General features: G+C 41.9%; 4 protein-coding genes across 5 annotated transcripts; 2 read left to right on the top strand and 2 right to left on the bottom strand.

Annotated features, from left to right (window-relative positions):
• Nucleotides 1–1,771: 1,771 nt before the first annotated feature.
• rnf139 (ring finger protein 139) lies at nucleotides 1,772–9,461 on the bottom strand. Its single transcript, XM_083900035.1, has 6 exons — nucleotides 9,114–9,461; nucleotides 6,336–6,991; nucleotides 5,646–5,793; nucleotides 4,579–4,685; nucleotides 4,240–4,491; nucleotides 1,772–3,292 (listed from the first exon to the last, which is right to left on the bottom strand). Exons 1-6 carry the CDS (start codon nucleotides 9,274–9,276, stop codon nucleotides 2,510–2,512), a joined length of 2,109 nt encoding a protein of 702 aa, XP_083756161.1. The 5' UTR covers nucleotides 9,277–9,461; the 3' UTR covers nucleotides 1,772–2,509.
• A 1,046-nt stretch (nucleotides 9,462–10,507) lies between these two features.
• Nucleotides 10,508–16,568, bottom strand: tatdn1 (TatD DNase domain containing 1). Of its 2 annotated transcripts, XM_083899272.1 has the most exons (12): nucleotides 16,486–16,568; nucleotides 15,695–15,760; nucleotides 14,920–14,969; nucleotides 14,788–14,851; nucleotides 14,535–14,678; nucleotides 13,285–13,327; nucleotides 13,124–13,209; nucleotides 12,993–13,033; nucleotides 12,833–12,909; nucleotides 11,800–11,870; nucleotides 11,586–11,712; nucleotides 10,508–10,642 (listed from the first exon to the last, which is right to left on the bottom strand). In XM_083899272.1, exons 1-12 carry the CDS (start codon nucleotides 16,565–16,567, stop codon nucleotides 10,540–10,542), a joined length of 954 nt encoding a protein of 317 aa, XP_083755398.1. In that variant the 5' UTR covers nucleotide 16,568; the 3' UTR covers nucleotides 10,508–10,539. The 2 variants fall into 2 exon arrangements, with proteins under 2 accessions (XP_083755398.1, XP_083755399.1); XM_083899273.1 differs by lacking the exons at nucleotides 14,535–14,678; nucleotides 14,788–14,851; nucleotides 14,920–14,969; nucleotides 15,695–15,760; nucleotides 16,486–16,568 and adding an exon at nucleotides 13,431–13,464.
• A 449-nt stretch (nucleotides 16,569–17,017) lies between these two features.
• On the top strand, nucleotides 17,018–19,618 carry ndufb9 (NADH:ubiquinone oxidoreductase subunit B9). Its single transcript, XM_083900275.1, has 4 exons — nucleotides 17,018–17,146; nucleotides 18,058–18,250; nucleotides 18,363–18,476; nucleotides 19,322–19,618. The coding sequence occupies exons 1-4, from the start codon at nucleotides 17,058–17,060 to the stop codon at nucleotides 19,451–19,453; spliced, it is 528 nt and encodes a 175-aa protein (XP_083756401.1). The 5' UTR covers nucleotides 17,018–17,057; the 3' UTR covers nucleotides 19,454–19,618.
• A 2,417-nt stretch (nucleotides 19,619–22,035) lies between these two features.
• Nucleotides 22,036–25,291, top strand: LOC310935698 (pro-opiomelanocortin-like; the record flags this gene model as incomplete). Its single annotated transcript, XM_083899632.1, has 2 exons — nucleotides 22,036–22,155; nucleotides 24,824–25,291. The coding sequence occupies 2 exons, from the start codon at nucleotides 22,036–22,038 to the stop codon at nucleotides 25,289–25,291; spliced, it is 588 nt and encodes a 195-aa protein (XP_083755758.1).
• Between the last annotated feature and the right edge of the window lie 722 nt (nucleotides 25,292–26,013).

Genomic DNA, 26,013 nt, shown 5'->3' with positions numbered 1-26,013 from the left:
CAAACAAAACAAACAAAACTAACGTGTCAATCAGGGAGATTTACGTGCTTTTAACGTCGCGTTTAGACTGAAGATGAACTGAAGCAGTTCTTTCATTTACCAACAGCATCATCAGCTTCTGAAGCGTCCGGTGACAAAGGTTCAGTGTGTGAAATCTACCACTTTAACTTCTGAAAACATCATACAACACGTGTTTATGGTGCGTTCCAGTTTGACGTCGGAACTTGGAATTCCAGATGTTTCAGGGGAGTCAAACTGGGAATTTATAACTCGGAAACTTAATTCCCCCCAGGACTTCTGATGTAAATCCCATAAAGGGTAAAAGTTAAGTCCCTGCGACCGTTCTGTCGTACGTCTCATTACCGTAAATCGCTAATAGACGGATGGACGGAAAAGCAGAGACACTGGTCATTACGGTAAGACCTCGGGACGTCACGGGCGTTTTGCGACGCCGGCTTCTCGTCCCAAACGGTTGAATAAATAAATAATTGCCAAATACGGAAAAAGTGATGAAAGTTATCTTGGGGGGGGGGGGGAAGAGGAGGAGAAGAAGAAGAAGTCAATGAACTTCTATTTCTGTGACGATTCTACGGCCACAAAATAAGAAAGAAGAAGAAATCCCCACAACGCTCATCAGAGGCTTAAAGGCAACCGTTTCAACATGGTGGCACAAAATGGCCGCTCACCGCAGAGCTGACCCCTCTCTGCGGTATGTATATATACATACACATATACATATATACACACATACATACACACATACATGCATATATGTATATATACATACACGTGTATATATACATACACATATATATATATAAACATATATATACGCATATACATACATACATCATTAATTTCCAACCTAAATTTTACACACTGAACCTTTAACGAAACTCATAAAAAAGTCGTATTAAATGTACAATAACGTACACAAATGGAAGCGAGGTCACACAAAGGGACCAGTAGCATTGACAGAGGTATTTTAGCGATTTTAACGTTAGCACAGAGTCGACGTCGAGATCGCTCACGACTTCGCGCTCGCCAGGGAAACACGGTTAAAAAAAGGTTAACGTGAAATTAACGTGAAAGACGACCGAAGTATTACGTTTGTTTACTTCTTCACTTCCGGCAGCTGTTAACGTCGATCATAAATACGAAGGGTTTTTTCAACTCCGATCGCGTGGTTCCGTTTATGCTAATGAGCGTCATCTTTAAGACATCGTTGACACGCGCACACACACACACCGCACACACACACACTAATGTGTTTTCAGTGATTAATGAAGATTTTCACTTCTAAATCAAAGCGACTATTGTTTTTTTTATCTTTTGCCTTTTTCTAAAAACAATAATAATTCAATCCAGTTTCTGTGATTTTCCAGCTTCTTAAATGTGAAAATCTTCTTCATCGACATCGACTGATTTTAAGCTTTTATTTTGATAAGGCTTTGGCTCTAATCTCCCAGCCCCACTTCCTGTGGAAATAATTCTTTTTTTTTTTATCCGTTTCTTATAAATCACTCCAAAAGTCTACTACGTGCGCTCGGCGGGCAACATCATCGGGTTCCTGTTCGGCGTCATCATGTTCGGTAACGGCGCACACACACACACACATTCTTGTACTTGCTGCATACTGAGGACCGGGTTGCTGACAAAGTGAGGGACAGAATTTCCACTTTATAAATCAACACAATTACAAATATCTACTTCATGAATGGCATCTATAAAGAACTACTGGGTGCAGTACCATAACATGTCTGCAGGTGGAGCCCCAGAGCAAAAAGTGTGTGAAACACCAGGGCTGGAAAACGGGTTTTTGTACCAAATTGAGGAGCTCAGCATGTTTACAACCTGAGGAAGTAATTTGAATGAAGACAAGGTGAGGACCGGCCAAAATGTCCTCACTTTGTAAAAAGGACCTCACTTTGTTGGTTAAAAACCCCTCACCGGTCCACAGTATGCCGCAAGTACTAGAACACACACACATTCTTGTACTTGCTGCATATTGAGGACCGGGTATTAGTGCTGACAAAGTGAGGACCAGCATTTCCACTTTGTAAATCAACACTATTACAAATATCTACGTCACGAAGAACGACTGGGTGCAGTACCATAACGTGTCTGCAGGGGGAGCCCCAGAGCAAAAAGTGTGCGTGAAACACCAGGGCTGGAAAACTGGGTTTTTGTACCAAATTGAGGAGCTGTTTACAACCTAAGGAAGTGATTTCAATGAAAACAAAGTAAGGACCGGCATAAATGTCCTCACTTTGTTGGTTAAAAACCCTCACTGGTCCTCGGTATGCTGCAAGTACAAGAACACACGCGCACACACACACACACACACACACACACACACACACACACATATACAGAGCCCTTTCAGAGTAAAACTCCAAATCAAATGAAAAGAAACTAAAGAGAAAACAGACGTGACTTCCCTGACGTTTTTTTTTTAAGTTATTTTAACTTAAATATAATAAAGACATAATTTCCTCTCTGTAGATCCTCAGTCCTCGGTGGAGTCTGTGTCGTCGTTGATATAGTCTTCTTCTATCGTCGCGCTGCCGTTTATCGTCAGCCACTCGTCCTCGTCGTACTCTATGCTGTCGTTGTCCTCCAGGAGCTCCGCCTCCCCTCCCCCTGTGGCCTGTGCGACGCCAACGCCGCCGGCCGCCCCGCCCTCTGCCGGCAGTTCTGCGGCCAGCTGGTCGCCGTCGCCGTCGCCGGGCGCCTGCGGGGCGGCGTCGGCGTCCTGCGGCGCGGCGTACGCCCCGTTGTTGTTGGAGAAGGCGTCCCTGTCGCGGCTCTCGTCCTCCACGTAAACCCTCTGGTGGCACATGGGACACGTGTCCTGGATGTAGAGCCACTTCCTCAGACACAGCGCGTGGAAGTAGTGGTGGCACGGCGTGAGGCGCGCCGACGTGGCGAACTCCTGGTAGCAGATGGCGCACACGTCCTCGATGTCGCTCAGCTGCTCGCCGTGGATCTCCGGCAGCGAGTTGATCTTCTTGACGGCCGTGCGGCGGTTGATGAAGGTCTTCCAGCCGTTCCTGGCCTGCAGGTAGATGTTGAAGTAGGCGTGCAGGCACATCATGCACGCGCGGATCTTGCTGCCCGACTCGAACATCATGGTGTAGGCGCCGTTACCGAACATGATGACGCCGAACAGGAACTCGATGATGTTGCCCGTCGAGCGCACGTAGTAGACGTAGTCGTCCAGCTTCTCCCACAGAACGTTGGAGAAGCTGTCGGCCATGAAGAGGCTGTAGACGGTCAGCGACACCACCACCTGGTGGAGAGAGGGAGAACGGCAAGGAGGATAAGATTATTCGATTCGAGGCTTTAGGTCTACGATATCTTAAGAACACGTTCACGTCTTTATCTTCACTGTGAGAAAGACTTTTATAAACCACTCACTCTCCCACACCAAACCTCATAGGGAAAATCAGTGATTTTAGCTCACAGGGACACAGGAGCTGCTGGTCCTCTGCTGCCTCGTGTGGTCATTTTGTGTCACTGAGGTAAACCCAATTGAAGATTTTTAAAAGCCGAATTCACTAAAATCAGTCATTGTAAGTTAGTGATGGAGGCAGCAGTGGATCAACAACTCCTGTGAACTCCTGTGTGCTGTGATGTTAAAATCACTGGTTTACTCTATGGACTTTGGTGTGGGAGAGTGAGTGACTTTGGTGTGGGAGAGTGAGTGGTTTACAAACTTCAGTTTACACAAGGAAAAGTGTGTCCCACAGAGAGATAAAGACGTGAACATGTTCTTAAGATATAGTAGACTTAGTCTGACACAGAATTTATCAAGTTCCAAATTCTTAACCATTCTTACCAGGAAAATTAACTTTATAAACCACTCACTCTCCCACACCAAAGTCACTCACTCTCCCACACCAAAGTCACTCACTCTCCCACACCAAAGTCCATAGAGTAAACCAGTGATTTTAACATCACAGCACACAGGAGTTCACAGGAGTTGTTCATCCACTGCTGCCTCCATCACTAACTTACAATGACTGATTTTAGTGAATTCAGCTTTTAAAAATCTTCATTCAGGTTTACCGCAGTGACACAAAGTGACCACACGAGGCAGTGGTCGACCATCTCTTGTCTCATGTCACCACAGAGATATAATATCCATACGTAGCCCTCGATGTAACACAGTGAAGACCGACCGTCATGGGGCGCGTGTCATTATGAACCCGACAGCATAGGCTCCGCCCCCCTCACCTTGAGACAAAGCTCCACGCAGAAGGCGGTGACGGCGAACAGCCAGGTGTTGAGGGCGTAGTGATGCCACAGGGTGTAGCTGAGCGCCACAGGCAACACGAAGAGCGCCACAGACACCAGCAGGACGGGGACGTGACGGCGGACCGAGGACACCTGTGAGGCGCTGAGGGACATGAGGACCGGGTCCGTCATGCCCTGGATGAAGTGGAGGATGGCCGTCAGCAGGAGGCACATGTTCCGGCTCAGTCGCACCTGTGAGGGGGAAGGTTAGGGTTTAGTGAAGCGTTAACAGCGCCACCTACGGTCCCGTCACACGTGCTACAGCGTTTTTTGACGCACCAGACGTTCCTCTGGGTCCAGGCTGCTCAGGCCCGTCTGCAGAGCCAGGATGAAGAACAGAACCGGGGCCACGAAACCTAAACGCTTGTCCTCCTCCTCTGTGGAGCCTGAAGATACACAATGAGGTGTTCAGGAGCAGTTTAACACACACAGAGACACACACATATACAGAGACACACATACACACACACACAGCGCATAATATCTACTCCATGAACGACATCTATAAAGAACTACTGGTTGCAGTACCATAAAATGTCTGCAGGTGGAGCCCCAGAGCAGAAAGGGCTTGAAAAAATTTTTTATTTTTTTTTTGGTCCAAAATTTGACAAAAACGTCATACTATACTATGTCGACCAAAATTTAAAAAAAAAATTTGACCAAAAATTTTTGGTCCAAAATTTGACAAAACCGTCATACAATAATTATTATGTCGTTCAAAATTAAAAAAAAAAAATTGACCCAAAATTTTTGATCCAAAATTTGTCAAAAACGTCATGTCGTCCAAAATTTGAAAAAATCTTTGACAAAAAATGTTTGGTCCAAATTTTGACAAAATACTCATACTATACTATGTCGACCAAAATCTTTAAAAAAAATTGACCCAAAATTTTTGGTCCAAAATTTGACAAAAACGTCATGTCGTCCAAAATTTGAAAAAATCTTTGACAAAAAATGTTTGGTCCAAATTTTGACAAAATACTCATACTATACTATGTCGTCCACAATTTGAAAAAAAAAATGTACCAAAAATTTTTGGTCCAAAATTTGACAAAAGCATCATACTATACTATGTCGTTCAAAATTTTAAAAAATCTTTGACAAAAATGTTTTGGTCCAAAAATTGACCAAAAACTCATACTATACTGTGGTCCAAAATTTGAAAAAAAAATTTGACCAAAAATTTTCCGTCCAAAAATTTGACAAAACCATCATACTATATACTATGTTGTTCAAAATTAGAAAAAAGAATTTGACTTCGTAAAAATGACCTCACTTTGTTGGTTAAAAACCCTTACTGGTCCTCAGTATGCCGCAAGTACAAGAACACACACACACACACACACCTATGAAGGCCAGGATGCTGAGGCCGAGGTAGTGCGCCACAGAGGAGATAACGGCGCTCATTCCCAGCACAGTGAGCGTAGAGTCACAGCCAGAGATGATGAGGTTGCTGGTTAGATCCCAGAAAACGTCCCAGCTCAGCATGTAACCCTGACAACAGGAGGAGGTTCAGGTCATTCACAGAGAGGTTAACGCATCACTGTGGGCATTCCTAGCTAAAAATGCTATACGCATTTTCTAAAACTAAAAGCGAACATTCACAGCGCGTTAAGCTAAAGAGATGCATTCAATGACCCTGGTAAATGTCATCACTGCTGCAGGATCTACGGTGTGTGTTGAGCTCAGAGCAGCAGCTTTAAAGATGCATTCAAGAAACCTCGTAAAATGAATATTTTTAAACGAGTTTTTCTTCGTACCGGCATTTAATCCACATGAAACTGTGTTTGGTGAGCAGTGAAAGGCTATGTTCTTTTCTTTATCTTCTATTTTTTTCCTCCATAGTCGTCCTGACTCTGATTCTGTAATTGTAACTTTCACTTGCATCTGGTTCTGTAACAGCGCCACGCACAGGCCTGGCATATGTACTACAGTGTTTCCAGTGGTTCTGGTGGATGAAGAAAAGAAAGTTTCCGTGTGAACAGAGCCTTTCTATCCCTGCTCCTCACTCTTGATAAATCCAGATTTTTTTTTACCTGCGAGTCCGAGCTCCCGTCTACGGCTCCACCCGTGGCGTCGCCGCTCTCCCTCCTCACCGCCCGCACCACGTAGACCAGGATCAGCGCCTGCGCGGTGACCCGGGTCAACCAGAACACCCGCAGCACGTCGGGGAACCTGATCCTCTTCCACGTGTCCTCCAGCAGCAGCTGCAGCCCGTAGATCCTGTACATGTGTCGCACGAGCAGGTAGACGTAGCGGCACGAGTAGTAGAACCACTTCAGCCTCATGGCGAGGCACACGGCCGTGTTCAGGGCCAGCGCCAGGCCCGAGAACGTGGCCACCACCTGCCGCACGTCGGCGGGCAGCTCGATGATCAGCCCCCACAGGGGGATCATGATGTCCAGCACCATCAGCGCCGCAAACGCCGACTGCAGGTTGAGCAGGAAGACGTAGCCCACGCCGAACGCCAGCTGCACGGCGGCCATGCCCAGCCACAGCGTGGGCCCGTTCCTGGGCAGCAGCCGGAAGCCCAGCGCCGCTTTGTAGTAGGCGCTGTAGAAGTCCATGTGGGAGGTGGCGTGGTAGTTGATGAGGACGGCCGCCACGCCCAGCAGCACGGCCGAGAAGAGCGTGTAGAACTTGAACAAGGCTTTCTGAGAGAGCAGCAGCACCACAGTGGAGACCAGGACGCCTTCAACACAACAACAAGACACAATTGACACAACAACAACAGGACTGAGTCATGTGTCTTATAAATACTGTGTGAATATGTTGTCTGTAAATACACTGAAAATACACTGTAGAATACAGTATAAATACACTGTACAATACAGTGTAAATAATTGTAAAATACACTGTAAAATATACTGTAGAATACAGTGTGAATACAGTGTAAATACACTGAAAAATACAGTGTAAATACACTGAACATACACTGTAAAATAAATGGTAAAATGCACTGAAAGTACATTGTAAAATACAGGTTAAATACATTGTAAAATACACTATAAAATATACTGTAGAATACAGTGTACACTAAAATATACTGTAAAAACACAGTATAAATACACTGTAAAATACAATGTAGAATACACTGTAAATACACTGTATAATAAAGTATAAATACCGTGTAAATACACTGTAGAATACACTGCAAAATACACTGTAAATACACTGAAGAATACACTGTAAAATACACGGTAAAATGCACTGAAAGTACACTGTAAATACAATGTGAAATGGAGTGTAAATGCACTGTAAAATACGCTGTAAAAAAACTGAAAATACACTGTAAATACACTGTAAATATACTGAAAATACACTGTAAATACACTGTAAAATACAGTGTGTCACCATAAATAACATGAAACATTATGTGGTGTAAAAGTCCAATTAAAAGTAACCGGAGCTGAATTATTCTTGATCAATTACTAAGTTAATAAACTATTTTGATAATTGTTTTAGTTAATAAAAAAAAAAAAAAATCAAAACCAGTTTCTTTGCTTTTTCAGCTTCTTAAATGTGAATATTTTTTATTTGCTCCATAAACAAATAAATCATTCAACACGGTCATTTCCACGTTTGACAAACACTGATCGTCATTTTTCTACACTTTATGAACCAACTTTCTTCTGCCTGAGAGCGTTTGTGCTCCAGGTCAAAGTCAAACACCGGATCAACTTTGTTTTGAAGTAAACTCAGCTCTTTGTCATTTTAAATCCAGGTTTAGATCATTAATGTGGATTTATGAGCTGAGACGTAGACGTGAATAACCCTCACATTATTCGGCCTCTTCAACCTCTGAGCCAACAGTCCACGTTCAAAAGTCCACAAACTGTGCGTTTGTTACATAACCTGCAGCTTGTTTAACCTTTTTACAGCGTTTTTCTACATATGTGAGAGGACAGGAGACGAAAGAGGAACCTGAATCATAACTCTAACGCAGCAAGAACAATAATAAACCTGCTGAACCCTGCTTTCATTTAGAGGAAATTATAGTTTTTATATATAGACACGGTCAAATATCACCCACAACTGTATAAGAAGAATTCAGGACGAGAAGTGAAACTTCTTTATCTCAACACGTCGATCAGTGTTTGTCAAACGAGGAAATGATGATGTTCTCAAACGTCTTGTTTTTGTCCACAAACACAAAATGATTCCGTTTGAATGATTTATTTGTTTTATGGAGCAAAAGAAACCAGAAAACATTCCCATTTAAGACGCTGAAAAGTGGTTTTAACAACACATTTATGCCGAGTCATTTCAAAGACAGGGAACAAATATTGTTCTCCCAGAAAGAACAAACAAACAAACAAACAAACATGACTCAGCTAAAATGCTTAGTCTGTGCGTAGAGAAGCATGCGATATTTATACGATATCCGATCCAGTGATTTTCACCAGTATCAGACCGATACCGATACTGACCGATTCCCATTCCTATTAAAAACATAACACAACAGTATATTTGTCGTGTACAACTGATTTACTGAAGTGCTACTTACAGTAAAAGTACAGTATGCGACGTTGCTACGAGTTACCGGTTACTGGACTCAAACTACAAATGGAACGCAGCATTAGCTCCTGACGCTAGTGACCAGGACGATAAACTACATTAGCGTTGTACGCAAAACCCGGGGGTTGCGATATTGGTTTCAGTATCGGTTTAACATCGGTATCGGTCGCCCTAACGAAACGTAAACAGGTCCCGGAAGCTGCGTCAGGTGAAGGCATGCTAGCAGCTGTTAGCCTCTGTTAGCTCCCCGCCGTGGCCGTTACTAACACCTGTGTGTTTGCTGGTTGAAGTCTCACCTGTGGCTCTGAGCAGCACCTTCAGCACCGTCCCGGACCAGCCCGAACCGGGCTCGTAGTACGAGTTAAAGATGGCGTCAATGATGAAGATGCAGGGAACTCGCAGAACCACGTCCAGCACCGCTAAGGCCTGCTGTCCTAGCCGGGCTTGAGTGGACGCCATACGGCTTCAGGAGGGGCGGCACCGAGTCCTGCCGAGCCCCGGTTAATCCATGGAACAACGGACACGAGTGAACGCTGTCTTCGCTTTGGCTTCAAGTGACGTTTATTTGATCCTGGAGGTGTCCGCCATGACAGCTCAGCTACACCTCCTGTTGCTCCTTCTTCTTCTTCTTCTTCTTCAGTTTAACGTGGTCCGGTTCAAACCGGCCGCTTATTTACAAACAAACAAACAAACAAAGAGGAAAAACAACACCGTTTGTCTCAGATTCCAAGAACCGGGCGCTTCTTCCTGTTGCTCCGGTAGAGAAGACAGAAGGCAGAAGTTGTTAGCAGCAGTTCTTCCGACGTGACGTGACGTGACAGACGCAACGTAACGTGCAGCGTCAGAGGGCGTGGCCCCTGACGTGTCACGTGTGACAAAAACTCTCCAAAACCGGTTAAAACGGGGACAGCGGTGTGTTTTAAAGTTGTCGTATTTCAATAACGGTCGATGATAGAGAGTAAATGTTTGGTGTGTGAGCATCAAAAGGCTTTCAGCAACTCCCACACTTACATTCGTGAAAAACGGCTGTGAATTGACAGAGAAATTAGAGTTTTAAAATCACCAGAGCTGAGTTTTAACATGGGAGTCAATGGGAGGTTTGAGCAGAAACTGGGCGTTTCTCCATTAGTGTGTGTGTGTAAATTATATTATAATAGTGTGTGGAGAAAAAAAACATTTTAACATACAGTATTAAACAATCTTGAGATATATTTAAATACAAAAGTGATAATGAATTTTTGTGGGGAATCACATTCTGCTTTGGGCCCCATAAAGGCTCTGGCCGGCCCTGATTATCAAGGTTTGTTTAAAAAATAACACATTAATGTCTGTTTTCATACCTTTCCATCCTTTTACAACAGTTTTAAATTATATTTTTGTGAATTAACAAGTTTATAGACAATAAAAATGATTATTTCACTTAAAAAAATATATTAGTGTTCTATTTATTTATTTTTTTGTGGACAGTGGAATAAGTATAGGTTTGATGAAGTAAAATATTGTATTTTCTTTTTATAAATTGAAAATAAAAAGTGATATTTAATACTTTATTTTGAAGGACACACACACACACACACACATCAATAAGGTCTTCATCGCCCTCTGCTGGAGGACTTGGGAATTACTTCAAAGTGGAAGAAAAAAAAAGTGCAACAATATAACTTCTCTTCAGTTTATTTTTTAACGTCAACATTTACGATGAGTCGGCCGATCCGACCTCCGTCAGCTGGAGCTGAAGAAGACTTTGACGGTGTTGTTGTAGATGGTGTTCGCCAGCTCCTGAGGCTCCTCCTCCCTCGCCGCCGCCATCACCTCCAACACTTGTCTGTAGACGAGACACAACACGTTCATTCATTCCTTAATTCATTCATTCATTCACCTAACCCGAGGACGTTGCACCACATCTCGTTAGCTGTTCACTGTCGTGATTCTCATTCACATGGACTCAATTTGACCTATTTGTACTTTTATCGATTGTTTTTTCCTTAAAAAAACAGATTGTCTGGTTGTATTTGGTCAATAAAGTTATATATTTTTCATTCATTTATTTATTGTTCACTCCTTAAAAAACTAGATTGTAAAGTTGAATTTGGCCATTAAAGTTATATATTTTTCATTTATTTGTCGTTTTTCCGTAAAAAAATGGATTGTGCAGTTGAATTTGGTCAATAAAGTTCTATATTTTTCATTTATCTATTGTTTTGTCCTTAAAAAACTAGATTGTACAGTTGAATTTGGTCAATAAAGTTATATATTTTTCATTTATTTATTGTTTTTTTCCTTAAGAAACTAGATTTTACGGTTGAATTTGGTCAATAAAGTTATATATTCTTCATTTATTTATTGTTCACTCCTTAAATAAACTTGATTGTACAGTTGAATTTGGTCAATAAATTATATATTTTTCATTTATCTATAGTTTTTCTTTAAAGAACTAGATTGTACAGTTGAATTTGGTCAATAAAGTTATACATGTTTCATTCATTTATTTATTGTATTCTCCTTAAAAACTTGATTGTAAGGTTGAATTTGGTCAATAAAGTTGTTTTTTTCATTTATTTATTGTTGTTTCCTCAAAAAACTAGATTGTACTGTTGAATCTGGTCAATAAAGTTATGTATTTTTCATTTATCTGTTTTCTCCTTAAAAAACTAGATTGTACGGTTGAATTTGGTCAATAAAGTTATACATTTTCCATTTATTTTTTCCTTAAAAAACTTGATTGTATGGTTGAATTTTATCAGAAAATGTATTATTGTGCCACTCACATGATGTGACACGGCTCGTTCCTGTCTTTCAGACAATGCCCCGCCTCCCATTTCTTCTTTGTGGGAAACGTAGTTTGGACGTATTTGGAGCCTGCGTGAGTGTTTTTCACGCCGCACCACGGAGCGTCTGTGGAGACACAGACAGACAGACAGACAGACACACAGACAGGAGTTAGTGTGTAAATATGAACAGACAGACAGTTTTCAGCCTCACCTGTTTCGATCATGAGTCTCTCACTGGGAACAGACTTCATGGCTTCAATGTTGGCTTCTGTTTTCAAAGAACTGAAAAACAGAAATAACACAATGTGGGTTTGGTTTTATTATTTATATATATAATTCACTCCATGCCGTCAAGAAGTAAAGAAAAACTGTTTTTCAACACACCAAAGTCCATAGAGAATATCAGTGATTTTAGCTCACAGGGACACAGGAGCTGCTGGTCCTCTGCTGCCTCGTGTGGTCACTTTGTGTCACTGATGTTAATCAGAATTAAATATTTTCAAAGCCGAATTGACAAAATAGGGCATTATAAGTTAGTGATGGAGGCAGCAGTGGATCAACAACTCCTGTGAACTCCTGTGTGCTGTGATGTTAAAATCACTGGTTTTCTCTATGGACTTTGGTGTGGGAGAGTGAGTGACTTTGGTGTGAGAGAGTGAGTGGTTTACAAACTTCACTTTCCTGTTGTTAAAGTCTGTCTAACAGTGAGATAAAGATGTGAACGTGTTCTGAAGACATCATAGACTTAAACTGACATAGATTTTGGTTCGTTTTAAGGACTAAAATATGTTTTTCCTTCACATAAACTTCATGCATTCATGACACACCAAAGTCACTCACTCTCCCACACCAAAGTCACTCACTCTCCCACACCAAAGTCCATAGAGTAAACCAGTGATTTTAACATCACAGCACACAGGAGTTCACAGGAGTTGTTGATCCACTGCTGCCTCCATCACTAACTTACAATGACTGATTTTAGTGAATTCAGCTTTTAAAAATCCATCGTTCAGATTAACCTCAGTGACACAAAGTGACCACACGAGGCAGCAGTAGACCAGCAGCTCCTGTGTATCCGTGAAATCACTAAAATCACTGATTTTCTCTATGGGCTTTGGTGTGGGAGAGTGAGTGGTTGGGGTGAAAAGTAACCGTAATTAAGAGAGTAAGATTATATCACGAAAATCCATCACTATATCACAATATAACCTGTATATTGCGACATGTCGGCAAAATCCACTCACCAGCCATTTATTCCGATGTAGAGGTCGAGGTCGACGAGGGCGGCGGCTTCCTCCGCCGTCCCGTCAAACGAGTGAACCTGGAAAATGACAGTAGTATACATATATATATGTACATATATATATATATATATTATATATAAGAGTAGTACAGTTTTCTCACCACTCCTCCGACACATCTGTCTCGATTTCTCTTCATGATTTCTGTCAAAACAGAGACATTTTAAACTGAGTACGTAGTGTTTTGTGTAGCAGAGACGATGAGTTGTGCAGTGTTTGGTTGCACACACGTACCCATGAAGTCCTGATGGGAGTTCCTGCAGTGGAGGAACATGGGCAGCCTGGTCTCCTCAGCCAGATCAAACTGCTTCTCAAAGTATCTGCGACACACAGAGAAAACAGGCTGAACGCTGCAGGACGAGAGTGACACTGAAACATGACCTTCATTCACTTACTTCAGCTGAGTGTCTTTAGGGCAGAACTGCAGTCTGTCAAAATCTGCAAGAGGAAACATGTTAACATGTGTGAAAACACATTACACTTTTGTGTATATACTGTATATACAACAATAACACAACGCAAAACACTCACTCTCCCACACCAAAGTCCATAGAGAAAACCAGTGATTTTAGCTCACAGGGACACAGGAGCTGCTGGTCCTCGGCTGCCTCGTGTGGTCACTTTGTGTCACTCAGTTAAGTCTAAATGTAAGATTTTAAAAGCTGAATTCACTAAAATCAGTCATTGTAAGTTAGTGATGGAGGCAGCAGTGGATCAACAACTCCTGTGAACTCCTGTGTGCTGTGATGTTAAAATCACTGGTTTACTCTATGGACTTTGGTGTGGGAGAGTGAGTGGTTTACAAACTTCAGTTTACAAAAGGAAAAGTCTGTCTAAGTGAAGATAAAGACGTGATCATGTGATGTAGATATCGTAGACTTAAATTCTATTTTGACGTGTCTTTTGTTCAGTGGTTAAAAAATTTTCAAACCACTCACTCTCACACACCAAAGTCACTCATTCTCTCACACACTCACTCTTCCACACCAAATTCACTCACTCTCTCACACACCAGTCACTCACTCTCCCACACCAAAGTCACTTACTCTCCCACACCAAAGTCACTCACTCTCCCACACCAAAGTCACTCACTCTCCCACACCAAAGTCCATAGAGTAAACCAGTGATTTTAACATCACAGCACACAGGAGTTCACAGGAGTTGTTGATCCACTGCTGCCTCCATCACTAACTTACAATGACTAATTTTAGTGAATTCGTCTTTTAAAATCCTTCATTCTGATTTACTGCAGTGATGCAAATTGACCACACGAGGCAGCAGAGGACCAGCAGCTCCTGTGTCCCTGTGAGCTAAAATCACTGATTTTCTCTATGGGCTTTGGTGTGGGAGAGTGAGTGGTTCACAAACATCAAATCAACTTAAACAACAGACTTGAGCCACTTTTAATGTTAAATTTGCCCAAACACAACTCGTTCAATGTAGAAAATAGCACCCTATGAATCAATAAACAGTATAATCTAGACGATACAACAGTTTCCTGTTGTTAAAGTCTGTCTAACAGTGAAGATAAAGACGTGAACGTCTTGTTAAAGGTGTCGTAGACATTAAACTGACTTGCTTGAGCTTAACCAGAGCCTCATAAATGGGACGTGGCCCTGAGGCCTGAACAGAATCCTCCACTCACCCAGTCCACACTCTCCGATGGCCACCACCTTCCCTCTGTGCTGCGACGCCACCTCCTTCAGAGCAGAGAAGTATTCAGACGCTCCGCTCTGCTCAAACTCACCACAGCGGGTCGGGTGGCAGCCGACGGTGCAGCAGAACTCGTCTGGAAGAGGACGCAGCGAGGTCAATCAATCAATCAATCAATCAATCAATCAATCAATCAATAAATACATCAATAAAGAAGTGTCACACGTGCGTCAGTGTGTCGTCACCTCTGGTCGTTGCTAACTTCAGAGCTTCTCTGCTGTCGTCCAGACTTCCTCCTGTGATCATGAACTGAGGAGACACACTCTGAGTGTAAATGCTGTTTTTCATGTCACGGTCGCTCACGTCACAGGTTTTACCTTCTCCACTCCTGTTCTCAGAGCTCTGTCGATGATCTGATCAAAGTCGTCTGAGGAGGGAAAAACACACACAATCTGACGCCATCTTTGTTTTTCATTTGAGTTTCACCACATTTAAATGTCTTTAAGGACACATCAACATCAAGGGAAATCATAGGGTTAGGATTAATCATAATCTCAAACTTCTGCTTTTTCTCAGAATTCCGACTATCTGATATTAATTTCAGAATTCCAACTTTCTGACTTAATCTCAAAGTTCTGATTTTTCTCAGAATTCCGACTTTCTGAATTTACTCTCAGAATTCCAACTTTCTGATTTTAATCTCAGAATTCAGACTTTAATCTCAGAATTCAAACTCTGACTTCAATCTCAAAATGATGCTTTTTCTGAGAATTCTGACTTTCTGATTTTAATATCAGAATTCCGACTTAAATCTCATAATTCCGACTGTCTGGTTTTAATCTCAAAATTCCAATTTTCTGATTTTAATCTCAGAATTCTGACTTTCTGACTTTAATCTCAGATTTCCGACTTTAATCTCAGAATTCCAACTTTCTGAATTTATTCTCAGAATTCCGACTTTAATCTTAGAATTCCGACTTTCTGAATTTATTCTCAGAATTCCGACTTTCTGAATTTATTCTCAGAATTCCGACTTTCTGAATTTATTCTCAGAATTCCGACTTTAATCTTAGAATTCATGCCGTTTCTTTGTTGTTGTTTTTTAACATGTGGTCCTGATCCTCTCCCGTACCGTATCGTGAGTTAACTCACCGTCATGTTTCTGCTTCCCTCTGTAGTTTCCTCTGAACATGGAGTCGGTCAAGTTCACAGCGATGTCTGCAGAGGGCGACGTTTACTTTAGATTATTATGGTGCAACAAAACATCATTTCAACGTCTGAGCGCGCTTATCGTACCGACATTGAAAAAATGCGAAAATGTGTACGACGCGTCAAAGGTAATAATTTATGGAAAGGTTTTGCGGATTCCAAAGTACTGAAACGTATTTCTGCCACACATACAACAAAAAGTGGAGTGCTCAGTATCACGTTATAACGAGAAACTATCACGTTATTATGAGATAACATTGATATGTGTGGAAACAATACGCTTCCGTACAAAAGCACGCAGCTACAGAATTTTGGCGAATTTTGATCATTCGCCATAAAACAGGAAGTGCCCAATAACTTCGCCATACATCGACTGATTGCCTCAAAACGTAATTCGTGACACAAACTTTTTCAATTTGAATGTTTTCTTTGTTTTATGGAGCAAAGAAACCAGGAAATATTCTCATTTAAGAAGCTGAAAAATCACACAAACTGCTAAATTATTATAAATAATTACTGAAGCTGGTTTATCGATTATCAAAACAAGCGACTATTGTTTGAGGCTCCTTTAAATCAGGGAAAACATACAGCTGTCAGTACAGCTAACTCACTAGCGTCCATGCTAACATGCTAACACGCTAACAACAGCAGCAGCAGACAGAGTTCGTGACAAAGCGTCTTTTTCCTCTTCTTCTGCGGAGACTTGAAGACACAAAAACACTCGTGTTTCTTACCGATAAACCTGAGTTGAGTCATTTTGAGACGAGTTTGTGAGTTTGTGAGAAGAGACGAACACGAAGCTCTGACTGCGAGCATGAAGCTGTTAGCACCGTAAACACTGGAGCACACGCGCACTCTCATTCTCACTGACACCGATATGAGTCGATTATTGATGGAAAACTCTCTTCATCGACAACTCAATTTTTTTCATTTTTAAACAAACAATGAATTTAAATCATTAACACAAACATCAATTATCACCTCTTTTATACCCCGGCCTTCAAAATAAGAGCTACGGGCTTCTTTTGCAAGATGTAAGCACTCCACTGCTTCTAGAAATAAGATTTTAAGCCGTTTAAGACGTTTTTTTTTTTTTAATCAATATCATTTTTTTAAATCAATAATCAATATTGAATCAATTGTTTTTCTGGCAATTATTTATTTGTCCTATTTGAAATATACAATGAATGAATGAATGAATTCGTTTGCGCAGTTTCTCGGCGTTTTACGGCCACCGCGTCTGAACGTCACAAAGTCCCAGAATGCTCCGCGGCGCAGGAAGGAGAAGGTGACAGGGACGGCGAACATGGCGGCCGCTTACCTCACTCACCAGCAGAAGGTGATGCGGCTTTACAAGAAGTCTCTGCGACACCTGGAGTCCTGGTGCATCTTCAGGTGAGAGAAGTAAACAAGTAGACAAACAAGTAAACAAACAAACAGACGGAAACATCGCTGCTGCTGCTAGCTGCTCGTTGAGCTAACTGCCAAGCTAACTGCTAACCAGGTCACTCGTTCCCAAAGTCACTGAAATCTAAACGAAAACACTGACTTTTCCTTCTCTCGAATTCTTCCGAGACAAACTGACAGAAAACCAGGACTCTGTCTGCGTCAAAGACGAATTTTATCGCATGTTAGGTTTGAGTGAAGTTGTTGTTGTTGACGCGGATATTTACCGGGCTGTCAGCTAGCATCACAGTGTCATTCGCAACCTTTATTTATCTCCGTAAGATTCAAACAACCTTTGAATTCTGTCCACTTACGTCACTCAAATCTATCATTTAAGCTTCTATGTGTTTGTGTTGATGCTGTCACGTGATTAATAACATAATTACTGCGTTATTAAACTGTCAGTTGTACAGTATCTTCTAGATTATGCTGTGTACTGTTTTCTATATTGGACGAGTTGTGTTTGGTCAAATTTAACATTAAAAGTAGCTCAAGTCTGTTGTTTTAGTTAATTTGAGGTTTGTAAACCACTCACTCTCCCACACCAAAGCCCACAGAGAAAACCAGTGATTTTAGCTCACAGGGACACAGGAGCTGCTGGTCCTCTGCTGCCTCGTGTGGTCACTTTGTGTCACTGACGTAAATCTGAATGAAGATTTTTAAAAGCTGAATTCACTAAAATCAGTCATTGTAAGTAAGTGATGGAGGCAGCAGTGGATCAACAACTCCTGTGAACTCCTGTGATGTTAAAATCACTGGTTTACTCTATGGACTTTGGTGTGGGAGAGTGAGCGTCTCTGTCTAACAGTGAGATAAAGACGTAAACATGTTCTTAAGATATCGTAAACCCTCTGTTACAGAGACAAGTATCGCTTCTTCGCGTGTGTGCTGCGCGCTCGCTTCGATGAGAACAAGACTGAGAAGGACATGGTGAAGGCCACCATGATGCTGAAGGCGGGAGAGGAGGAGTTCTGGACCAATCAGCATCCTCAGCCCTACATCTTCCCCGACTCTCCGGGAGGAACGTCGTACGAGAGATACGAGTGCTACAAGGTCGGGCAGAGAGAGAGAGAGAGAGCGCCACCTGGTGTTTTACGTCGTCAGACGACTGGTGTCGTCATTGATTGTTGTTCTTTTTCTTCTTCTTGTTTTTGCTGCTCTGCAGGTTCCTGAGTGGGTGCTGGATCACTGGCATCCGTCAGAGAAGGCCATGTACCCCGACTACTTCTCTAAGAGGGAGGAGTGGAAGAAGCTGAGGCTGCAGAGCTGGGAGAAAGAGGTGAGTGTACAACAACAACAACAACAACAACAACAGCAACACCTCTGCTGTTCCTGTTTCACTTCTTCTCTTCATTACATACTTGTCGATAAACTATTTCCCAGTGATTCAATCTGTAAGAAAGTCTGTCTCATGTATGACCATTTATATCCACCAGGTGGCGCCACAGTGTCACAACTGCACATGTGCTTATATTCTTAAGGGAACCTTTAAAATCACAGCGTAAAACGTTACAAATTAAACTCGTTCTCTGACTAAACTAAACTGAGGGTTTGAGAACAAAAACAAGACTTTTGATAAGAACAACATTTTGAGGTTTTATGACATTTTATGAACCAAAGAACTCTTTGATTAACGTAGAAAACATTTTGATGGAAGGTTCTAAAGATAAACGCAGCTAATGCAATGAGGAAACTTTTCCTTTTTGACATTTGGAAGCTTCAAAGTCAAAGATGATTATTTTCCTAATTGTCGAGACTGGAACGGCAACAATTTAATTGATTATGAATCAGTAACAGCTTCTTAAATGTGAATATTATCTGCATTCTTTGCTCCAAAAAATGTTTGTGTTTGTGGACAAAAACAAGACGTTTCCGATTCCCAGGTTTAACAAATACTGATCAATGTTTTTGCACATTTTATGAACCAAACCTCATCCTGTTTGGAAATTGTTCTTAACCATTAATTCAGATTAAATTGAGAGATTAATTGCAGAGCTCTATGTTGACAGCTGGATCTAAAATCACACGCACACACCAAACAAAATCAGAGAGTGGGAGGATTGAGTGTTTAGAGCAGTTTGTATGAACATACTTTAAATCTTAGTCTTTGTGCTCTGGTTGCAGGTGACTCAGCTTCAGGCCGAGACTCCAGCAGCTGGACCCAAGAACGAGGTCCTCCCTCCTGCACGCAAGGAGGGCGACCTCCCCCCTCTGTGGTGGCAGTACGTCACCCGTCCCAAAGAGATTCCCTCGTAAACACCTTCCTCCTCCTCTTCATCATCATCATCATCCTCTGCAGCGTGAGAGGGAAAACACACACACACATAGTGTAAGTGTGTGTGAGGGACGAGTCGTTAGAACCGTCTGAAAATCCTGTACATGTTTCACTAAATAATAATAAATAACTGTTCAATAAACGTCTGATCAAAGTGATGTGTTACATTTATGTGAACTTGTTTACGTGATAAAACGACATCAGGGCATTAAATACTGTAGTCTGTAAACCACTCACTCTCCCACACCAAAGTGATTTTAGCTCACAGGGACACAGGAGCTGCTGGTCCTCTGCTGCCTCATGTGGTCACTTTGTGTCACTGAGTTAAGTCTAAAGTAAATATTTTAAAAGCTGAATTCACTAAAATCAGTCGTAAGTTAGTGATGGAGGCAGCAGTGGATCAACAACTCCTGTGAACTCCTGTGTGCTGTGATGTTAAAATCACTGGTTTACTCTATGGACTTTGGTGTGGGAGAGTGAGTGACTTTGGTGTGGGAGAGTGAGTGACTTTGGTGTGAGAGTGAGTGACTTTGGTGTGAGAGAGTGAGTGACTTTGGTGTGGGAGAGTGAGTGACTTTGGTGTGGGAGAGTGAGTGACTTTGGTGTGGGAGAGTGAGTGAGTGACTTTGGTGTGGGAGAGTGAGTGACTTTGGTGTGAGAGAGTGAGTGACTTTGGTGTGGGAGAGTGAGTGACTTTGGTGTGGGAGAGTGAGTGACTTTGGTGTGAGAGTGAGTGACTTTGGTGTGAGAGAGTGAGTGACTTTGGTGTGGGAGAGTGAGTGACTTTGGTGTGGGAGAGTGAGTGACTTTGGTGTGGGAGAGTGAGTGACTTTGGTGTGGGAGAGTGAGTGACTTTGGTGTGGGAGAGTGAGTGGCTTTGGTGTGGGAGAGTGAGTGACTTTGGTGTGAGAGAGTGAGTGACTTTGGTGTGGGAGAGTGAGTGACTTTGGTGTGGGAGAGTGAGTGAGTGACTTTGGTGTGGGAGAGTGAGTGACTTTGGTGTGGGAGAGTGAGTGAGTGACTTTGGTGTGGGAGAATGAGTGACTGGTGTGGGAGAGTGGGTGACTTTGGTGTGGGAGAGTGAGTGACTTTGGTGTGGGAGAGTGAGTGACTTTGGTGTGGGAGAGTGAGTGACTTTGGTGCGAGAGAGTGAGTGACTTTGGTGCGGGAGAGTGAGTGACTTTGGTGCGGGAGAGTGATTGACTTTGGTGTGGGAGAGTGAGTGACTTTGGTGTGGGAGAGTGAGTGACTTTGGTGTGGGAGAGTGAGTGACTTTGGTGTGGGAGAGTGAGTGACTTTGGTGTGGGAGAGTGAGTGACTTTGGTGTGGGTTAGGGACAAATATGGACTAACGTAGACAAATGTGGACAAACAGACAAAAACATGGAGAAACATGGACAAATACGTGGATAAACGTGGACACACAGGTGTCTCCAGTGTCTCAGTCAAAGCAGCAGCAGTGAAACAGGAGACTCTGAGTCAAACCTCTGAATTTCCTCTTCTTCACCGTGACGACACACACACCTGTGTTAATCCACACAGATTACAGTAGATTACATTTCAGAGCTGCTGATTGGTTCAGTGAGACGACAGAAGACGCTTCATTAGGACTCAGGTCACCGTCTTTGTCCATCACAAGAACAACAAAGTGACTCATCGCACAGTTTCCTTTTGTTGTCGCTGAAGAAAACTGAAGAAAATAAAATAATACAAATAATACAGATTAAATAATACAGATTAAGAAAAACTACAACTTTATTTTCCAAAGATTTAAATATTCTTTCTTCAGTTTGGCTCTAAAACTAGAAAATAATTAAAACTGTGTGTGTCCGTGTGTGTGGCTGTGTGTGTGTGTGTGTGTGTATGTGTGTGTGTCTGTGTGTGTGTGTGATGAAGAGAGAAGGTCGCTGTGTGTCATTGATTTTCCAGGTGATTTTTCACCGTGAACGAGAGATTTCAGGTGATGACGTCGCACTGTGTGTGTGTGTGTGTGTCTGTGTGTGTGTGTGTGTGTGTGTGTGTGTGTGTGTGTGTGTCTGTGTGTGTGTGTGTGTGTGTGTGTCTGACAGTATATAAAATGGTCGTCAGTCGTTTGAACAGAAACAGCGACTTTAATCTTCGTCCATCGACCGACCGACAATAAAACAGCAGAGAGACAGAGAGGTGAGCATCATCTGTTATTATCTACTAAATTTAGATTATTATTGTTTTACACACACACACACACACACACACACACACACACACACACACACACACACGTTACAATTGTTACAATTATTTTAGCGCTTAAATTTAGATTCAAATTAAATCTTTCATGTAAAATTTACTTAGTCAGAGTTTTGGAGCCAAACTGAAGAAAGAATGTTTTAATCTTTGGAAAATAAAGTCGTCATTTCACGAGAATACAGTTCCGATAATAAAGTCGTAATTGTTAACTTTAACTTCAACGTTATTGGACAAATAGAGTTCAATGAACGATGTGATGAGAGGCTTTTATTTTGTTAAAGTGGTAAAACAGCGTGTGCGTATGTGTGTGTGTGTGTGTCTGTGTCAACAGGAGAATGTGTCCTGTGTGGCTATTGGTTGCTGCGACGGTGATGGGCGTGGCCAGAGGATCCACCACCAACCAGTGCTGGGAGCATCCGAGCTGTCAGGAGGTCAACGATGAGAGGAGCATGATGGTAACACACACACACACACACACACACACACACACACACACACACACACACACACACACACACACACACACACATTCTTGTACTTGCTGCATACTGAGGACCAGCATTTCCACTTTATAAATCAACACAATTACAAATATCTACTTCATGAATGACATCTACAAAGAACTACTTGTTGCAGTACCATAAAATGTCTGCAGGTGGAGCCCCAGAGCAAAAAGGGCTGGAAAACTTTTTCTATTTCATTTCATTTTTTTAATTTTTGGTCCAACATTTGACAAAAACGTCATACTATACTATGTCGACCAAAATTTAAAAAAGAATTTGACAAAAAAAGTTTGGTCCAAAATTTGAAAAAAAAATTTGGTCCAAAATTTGAAAAAAAAATTTGGTCCAAAATTTGAAAAAAAAATTTGGTCCAAAATTTGAAAAAAAAATTTGGTCCAAAATTTGAAAAAAAAATTTGGTCCAAAATTTGAAAAAAAAAATTGGTCCAAAATTTGAAAAAAAAAATTGGTCCAAAATTTGAAAAAAAAAATTGGTCCAAAATTTGAAAAAAAAATTTGGTCCAAAATTTGAAAAAAAAAATTTGGTCCAAAATTTAAAAAAAAAAAATTTGGTCCAAAATTTAAAAAAAATAAATTTGGTCCAAAATTTTAAAAAAAAAATTTGGTCCAAAATTTTAAAAAAAAAATTTGGTCCAAAATTTGAGATAAAGTCGTCCAAAATTAAAATTTTTGACAAATTGAGTATAGCATGTTATAGCAACCTAAGGAAGTGATTTCAATGAAAACAAAGTGAGGACCGGCCAAAATGTCCTCACTCCGTAAAAATTACCTCACTTTGTTGGTTTAAAACCCTCACTGGTCCTTAGTATGCTGCAAGTACAAGAACACACACACACACACACACACAAATAAACACAATTTTGACAGACTGGCCAAAATGTCCTCACTTTGTAAAAAGGACCTCACTTTGTTGGTTAAAAACGCTCACTGGTCCTCAGTATGCTGCAAGTACAAGAACACACACATACACAGACACACACACACACACACACACACACACACACACACACACACACACACACAGATTCGCAATACTTCATGAAATGAATGACATCTATAAAGAACTCCTGGGTGCAGTACCATAAAATGTCTGCAAGTGGAGCCCCAGAGTAAAACACCAGGCCTGGAAAAAAATTTTTTTATGTTTTTTTATTTACCATATTGAGGACCTCTGTTAAAATCAGAGTATAACATGTTTACAACATGAGGAAGTGATTTGAATGAAAACAAGGTGAGGACCGGACAAAATGTCCTCACTTTGTAAAAAAGACCTCACTTTGTTGGTTTAAAACCCTCACTGGTCCTCAGTATGCCACAAGTACAAGAACGCACACACACACACACACACACACACACACACACACACACACACACACACACACACACACACACACACTTACAATGACTGATTTTAGTGAATTCAGCTTTTAAAATATTTCATTTAGACTTAACTCAGTGACACAAAGTGACCACACGAGGCAGCAGAGGACCAGCAGCTCCTGTGTCCATGTGAGCTAAAATCACTGGTTTTCTAGTTACTTTGGTGTGGGAGAGTGAGTGACTTTGGTGTGAGAGAGTGAGTGACTTTGGTGTGGGAGAGTGAGTGACTTTGGTGTGAGAGCGTGAGTTACTTTGGTGTGGGAGAGTGAGTGACTTTGGTGTGAGAGAGTGAGTGACTTTGGTGTGGGAGAGTTAGTGAATTTGGTGTGGGAGAGTGAGTGACTTTGGTGTGGGAGAGTGAGTGACTTTGGTGTGAGAGAGTGAGTGACTTTGGTGTGGGAGAGTGAGTGACTTTGGTGTGTGAGAGTGAGTGACTTTGGTGTAGGAGAGTGAGTGACTTTGGTGTGTGGGAGAATGAGTGACTTTGGTGTGAGAGAGTGAGTTACTTTGGTGTGGGAGAGTGAGTGACTTTGGTGTGTGGGAGAGTGAGTGACTTTGGTGTGAGAGAGTGAGTGACTTTGGTGTGGCAGAGAGAGTGACTTTGGTGTGAGAGAGTGAGTGACTTTGGTGTGGGAGAGTGAGTGACTTTGGTGTGTGAGAGTGAGTGACTTTGGTGTGAGGAGAGTGAGTGACTTTGGTGTGAGAGAGTGAGTGACTTTGGTGTAGGAGAGTGAGTGACTTTGGTGTGTGGGAGAGTGAGTGACTTTGGTGTGAGAGAGTGAGTGACTTTGGTGTGGGAGAGTGAGTGACTTTGGTGTGAGAGAGTGAGTGACTTTGTGGTAGATGAGACATTTGAACTTGAGATAAAGACGTCGTAGAGTTGAGCTAAAGTGCATTTTATGAACCCAGTGTTTTTGTCCGTTGGTTCTCAAAGTGCGGCCCCGGGGGCCGATTGCGGCCCGCAGAAACATTTCTGGTGGCCCACAGTGAATTACAGCTGATAGTTTTAAGGTACTTGAGTTACTAAGCTTGTTAAATGTTTTTGGACATTACTGGATACAGACCGATAAGTGTAAACAGTAGAACTGCAATCTGGTCATTAACATTTCCTTTGGTGGTTCTAAGAACAACGTTGGGTTCCTAAATTGGCCCTAAGGTATGAAAACTCTGTGAGCCCCTGGTTTAAATGATTAAATCAGTGGTTGTGTGTCCGTCCTCAGCAGTGTGTCCAGCTGTGTCGCTCAGACCTGACCGACGAGGAGCCTCTGGTCCCAGGAGACGCTCACCTCCAGCCTCCTCCTCCTCCTCCTCCTCCTCCTCCTCAGGCCTCCCTCGCTCTTCCTCAGGCCAAACGTGCCTACTCCATGGAGCATTTCCGCTGGGGGAAACCCGTGGGTAAAAAACTCAGCCCGATCGACGTCTACGGCTCCAACAGCGAGGAGGAGGTTTTCCCTGAGGAGGTTTTCCCTGAGGACGTTTTTCCCGCAGACGCTCAGAGGCCGGAGCTCGTCAGTCGCAACGTCCACGAGAAACGTGACAGTGCGTACAAGATGAAGCATTTCCGCTGGAGCGGCCCGCCCACCAGCAAACGCTACCACGACCCCAGGGGGCGCCGCGCGCCCATGCTAACGCTCTTCAGGGACGACGGCGAGGAGGCGGAGCAGGAGGCGGAGCAAGGCAGGAGATAGACAAATGATGAGCAGACAAAAAAAAGCTGTAAATTAATTCACGATCGTTGTTGTTTTTGAGGGGTTAAACATTAAAAATCTCTCTCAATATATATATATATATATTTATGTATGTAGATTTATTTTGTGATTGTTTATTTGGAAAGTTTGTGTTTTTCAGTTTTCAGGTTTTTCTAAACACGTGAATCATGTGACGGAAACAAAGAAACAATAAAAACAAGTTCAGTCAGACTTTGAGTGTTTGTGCTTATTTAATAAATACGTAAATAAGTGTTAATGTACGCACACATTTAAGTTCATTTTTTAATTCTTTGACAGACATTGACAGTTAATCTCCTAATTTGTTCAATTTAGAGATAATTTGGAAAGTAAGATAACATTAATTAATTAATGAATGAATTCATTAAAGGTGCATTATGTAATAAATGATAAAATCCTAATATGTCACAGAGACTCAGGAATAATGTTCATATAACAAACTGAACTCACCAACAACAACAGTACAGACAAAATATTTGCATTCAAAAAAATATTTTTATGTTTTGAAATCATGTTTTAGCGTCATGTGGCGCCACCTACCACCGTCTACCAATCATTGCAGTCAGTAGAGTCTCAGCTGCCGAGCAACCACGGGTTGAACCAGTTACGTCAGAAAACTAAACCTAAAAGACCTCGGTGTTTTGAATTTGAATGTAGTAACTGTTTTTGGCCACATTCTTACA

The sequence above is a fragment of the Microchirus variegatus genome, assembly GCF_963457635.1.
Source record: "Microchirus variegatus genome assembly, chromosome: 13".
Taxonomy (NCBI): Eukaryota; Metazoa; Chordata; class Actinopteri; order Pleuronectiformes; family Soleidae; genus Microchirus; species Microchirus variegatus.
This window is presented reverse-complemented; position numbering and strand designations above follow the sequence as displayed.